This window comes from Nuphar pumila, chromosome 6 (genome assembly GCF_984573655.1).
Source record: "Nuphar pumila chromosome 6, dmNupPumi1.hap1.1, whole genome shotgun sequence".
Classification (NCBI taxonomy): domain Eukaryota; kingdom Viridiplantae; phylum Streptophyta; class Magnoliopsida; order Nymphaeales; family Nymphaeaceae; genus Nuphar; species Nuphar pumila.
The window spans coordinates 89327231-89331963 of NC_143254.1; the positions used below are offsets into that span (position 1 = coordinate 89327231).

General features: G+C 40.5%; 1 protein-coding gene across 1 annotated transcript; it reads left to right on the forward strand.

The window, feature by feature from the left end:
* The first annotated feature begins 1692 nt into the window (after positions 1-1692).
* On the forward strand, positions 1693-4418 carry LOC149835094 (methyl jasmonate esterase 1-like). Its single transcript, XM_090010398.1, has 3 exons — positions 1693-2090; positions 2174-2320; positions 4027-4418. Exons 1-3 carry the CDS (start codon positions 1725-1727, stop codon positions 4300-4302), a joined length of 789 nt encoding a protein of 262 aa, XP_089866524.1. The 5' UTR covers positions 1693-1724; the 3' UTR covers positions 4303-4418.
* Positions 4419-4733: the final 315 nt, after the last annotated feature.

A 4733-nucleotide genomic window follows, 5' to 3' on the forward strand; every position in this document is an offset into this window, starting at 1 on the left:
ACTTCACACGACCAAAAAAGATGTGTGGTTTCTTCAGTCTGTCGACAAAGCACACACCAACTGAAAAACTGAAACCCCATCTTCTTGATATTGTTATGAGTTTGTATCCGGTCATGAAGAATCAACCAAGCCAATACCTTGGTCCTCGGAGATGGTCCCTTCGCTCATAAAGCATTTTTGGGGATCTAGCCCAGACCTGAAGGTAAAAGAGAATTGTAGACCTTGTGGACTTGAAAAACTCCTACATTTGACTGCCCATTAAAGCCAAGATCTGTCTACCCCGACGTCCAAATTCCTGTCAAGAAACAAACGCAATGCCTTAAACCACGTTTTCCTCAAATGTGATGTGTATGGTCCACGAGCCCCCCGACGAACAACAAGCGAATCGATTAGACCATATTTCAGTCGGAGGAAGTTTGCACATGCATCCTGTGAAGTATGAGCCAACCAACACTGCTTCATAGCCAATGCCACACTCCTTTTACACAAAGCAAAAATTTCTAAGCCAGTCATAGTCCTTGGCATAATGATGGAGTCTCATCCCACCAAGTGCCTCTTATAAGGTCCATTTACACCACGCCACAAAAACCTTGACATAACGCGCTTAAGTTGTTGCTCAACGTTGACTGGCATGACACAAATCGACATGAAGAATTCTGGAATCTTTGACAAAACATGCCTAATCAAAGTAATTCTACCTGCAAGAGACAAATATCTGGCATGCCAAGACTGGAGCTTAAGACACACTTTGTCAACAATCGGTGCTCATGATGTTTTAGAGGTTGACTTGACTTATAGGGGGAGCCCCAAGTACTTGATCGACAATGGTCTTAAAGTGCATTTGAAAAAAAAAATTGTCGTGTTTTGACTGGTCGGATTGTCATTCAGAAGCGTGACCGAATACTTATTTTCATTGAGCCTCAGCCCGAACAAAGCTGCAAAAAACATAAGAATAAGTCTTACGTGAAGCATCTGCTGTAGTGAAGCCCTTTCAAAGACTAGCATATCGTCTACATATTGTATAATATGCCCAGAAAAACCTTGGATATCCAACAACTGTACGAAGTCTCTTGTCAGTGCGCGTCTAAGAACCACCTCAAGTCCTTCTGCCACTGTATTAAATAAAAGTGGAGATAACGAACATCCCTATTATAGGCCGTGGAGTAATGAAAACTGCTCACCCTTTACCTTGTTAGAAAAATGGTTGTCGAATCTCATGTGATTCACTACTTGCAAAAGAAAAGACCAGTACGCAAAATCATATACTTTATTAATTAGGGTAAACTCTATTTGTGGTGGCCCCTATGACCGTCAAGGGGTGGGTAGGTAGACAAAGCCAATTAAGTCATGCTGAACATGAATCATGTTGGATTTGTATTTTAAAAAGCTAACAAGTCAACAAAACCACGTGGTATTCATCCAAATGTCTGCATGAAAAAGAAATGCTCATGATCTGCTTCCGTAGGTAGGTAGCTCTGGCATTTCTATTGAATGCATCAAAAGAGGGAAGCAAATCAGGTCGCTGAACATGAGTGTTTTTTGCTCACTCACGCCCACATCGTGACAGTCTGTTTGCATTTTGGATGAATGCCACGTGATTTTATTGCCTCAAAAGAGAGTCGTACAACAAAGGGCCGTTTGGACTGTGGATGGTGGGGACCTCATAGGCTCCTCTTTTATTTAGCTAAGTGCAGAGTCAAGGCCCATAGGATTAGGGAGGCCACATGGAAGGGAAGAAGCACCACTTCGTCCTGGTGCATGGAGCTTGCCATGGAGGGTGGAGTTGGTTCAAGGTGGCCTCCTTGTTGAGAGAGGCTGGCCATGAGGTGAGTCCGTTGGATTTGTCTGCATCAGGGATCGATCCGGCATCGCCGGACCAGGTGCTCAGCTTTGCCGACTACAGCCAGCCTCTAATAGACTTAGTGGAGTCCGTTCCGGCAGGTAAACGGGTCGTGCTGGTCGGTCATAGCTTGGGTGGCCTCAACATCGCTCTTGCTGCTGAAAAGTTTCCGACCAAAGTCTCTGCTGTGGTCTTTGTTGCTGCCTTCATGCCCAAACCTTCCATGCCACCTGCTCAACTTCTGCACAACGTGACTCTCTCTCTCATATTTCATTTCTTCTTGGATGAGAAAATGTCTCACTGCATTTTGTGTTTTCTGGACATGCCAAACAGTATTTCTTTGTTCAAAAGGATCGGATCGAGTCGTGGGACGACTCGAGCTTCGTACGCGACAACGACGCATCGCAGACTCTCCCAATAACACTTGAATTCGGCCCAAGATTCATGCTCATCCACTTGTACAACAATTGCTCCAATGAGGTATATCATCCTATCTTTGCACTTACTTATGGATTTTTGGCTAAGCCTGAGCCTGAGCCTGGTGGGGGATTAAGCTCTTGTAGAAGCATATCTAGTGCCTCATAAAGTTTAGAAGTATCCACATAGCACTAGCCCCGAATCCGTTTATGGACTTGCCAGAAATCTGGATAGTTTTGCCTACGGGTCTCTTATATATATATATATATATATATATATATATATATATATATATATATATATATATATATATATATATATATATATGAAAAGGGGACCGTTCAACAAGGTGCAAAATCTGGACCCAACAACCATCATACACTTTCCCTTCTCCAATGTTTGAGCATCTCATCGATCAAACCTAATATATTTGCTGTTTCTAATTTATCTTTTAAGAAATATGTTTTACACAAAACTTTACACCATATAAACATGTTTTTCTAATAGTGAAAAATTTACCAATCACAATGCATTTGTTTGAGTTTTAGAACTTTAAAAAACTTATCTGGACATAGAAAATTCATACTTCAAAACTTGTGTAGATTTTGGATTTCTTGATTGAAAACCTACCAACGTACCAACCCTACCACTAAGAATCTTTTTGGTGTTTTTTCAAAATTCTGACCAAACAAATGTGTTCAGCATGATTGATTACTAAAAATTGACACTTAGATCATGCATTTTGGAAAAAAAAATCGTATTTGAAGCCTCAAAAATAAAATTTATGAAAATTGTAGACCATTGATTTTTTAACCTTATAAAAACCTACCCATGCATCAGAATCAAATGATCCAAGTGTTAATTTTTAGTAAATTAATGATGCTGAACACATTTGTTTGGTCACAATTTTGAAAAACCACCAAAAGATTCTTATTGGGTAGGGTTGGTAGGTTTTCAACCAATAGCTTCTCACTAATATATATATATATATATATATATATATATATATATATATATATATATATGTGTGTGTGTGTGTGTGTGTGTGTGCGCGCACGCACGCCCCAACCAAGACATGCATACATCATCAAGCTAAGTCCACCTGGATCAGACAGGTTCAAGCCACTAGGCTCCTAATACCAATTCCCCATGTAAGGCAGTCAATGGTCGTTTTTTTATTATCAGAGGTTACCTGCACATACACGAACTAACACTCAGTGAGTAGGGGTGAAAAAGGGTCGGATTCATGCTGGATCCTATCAATTGGAATTCGAATTCAAATTTGAAATGCAAAGAATGGATCCAAATTCAGATCCAAGGGGGTTGGATTAAATCAAAATCCAAATCCGAAATACATGTTAGAATACCGCCGGAAAAAATAGAACAACACAAACTATTTACATGTATAAAATGCTTTTGGTTGGATTTTGATTCGGATAAACTTGAGATCCAACTTAAAACGCTGATCAGAATCAGACCCGAATCCGAAAGTGATCAGATTGAACAGATTCAAATCAACATCGGGATTTTACTTAAAGGATCTATATCAGAAGAATATGTTGGTCTTGGATCCAATATCTGACCATATCAGATCCATTTGCAGCCCTATCAGTAAGGTTTGGTATTGTGTCGGGTCAAGAAAATAAATCACCCGGACCACATGTCCATGTCGGCAACTGCAAAATACCAACTATGAAGGAATGTGGTTGTAATTTCTAGGCATGTGCAGGTTCATTGAATTCATTAATGTATTGGGGCGTAATCTGCAGGACCACACTTTGGCAACAATACTGAAGAGATCAGCACCATTTTACAGAGAAGATCTTTCCAAAGAGAATTTCGTATCCGAGGTGAAGTATGGGCGTACAAAGCGAGCTTACGTGGTGTGCAAAGATGACCAAATAATCAAGGAGAGTTTCCAACGTTGGATGATAGAGATGAACCCTGTGGATCAACTGGTGGAGATTGAAGGTGCTGATCACATGCCCATGTTCTCAAAGCCTCTTGACCTCTGCCATCACCTCCATATCGCTGAAACCCCATAGCTACTTAAAGAAGAAGCTCTGCTAATAAAGCTTGTTGCAGTCACTCCACTACAGCCTCAATCTCTTGTTTGTTTGGCTCCTTTAATTATGTGTGTGCAACAGGAATAAAATGGTTTCGTTTTAAGAGTTTTGGACAGAAGATTGAGCCCCCCCCTCTCTCTCTCTTTATATATATATATATAAGGTATAGACACCCAATTTTTCACAATGCCCAAATGCTGATCTCTTTTGGAAAATGAGTGCTCAGATTCTAAGGCGAAGATTTTAAAAGAAATGTCATAATTTTAAGAAAGTCCCACAAAAAACATCATTTTTTTATGGGACTGCCAAAACCCTTGTTGTCTGTCCATGGGACAACAAAGACCTTTGTTGTCCGTTCCCCGGGATGGCAAAGACGTTTGCCATTTGACCATTGGGACGGCAAGGCCGTT

What these genes read in the sequence shown, in the direction of transcription:
- LOC149835094 (XM_090010398.1), top strand. Translation starts at nt 1,725, where the DNA reads ATGGAAGGGAAGAAGCACCACTTCGTCCTGGTGCATGGAGCTTGCCAT. An exon ending in CTGCTCAACTTCTGCACAAC is followed by an intron (nt 2,091 to 2,173) that starts GTGACTCTCTCT and finishes CATGCCAAACAG; the next exon opens with TATTTCTTTGTTCAAAAGGA. An exon ending in ACAACAATTGCTCCAATGAG is followed by an intron (nt 2,321 to 4,026) that starts GTATATCATCCT and finishes CGTAATCTGCAG; the next exon opens with GACCACACTTTGGCAACAAT.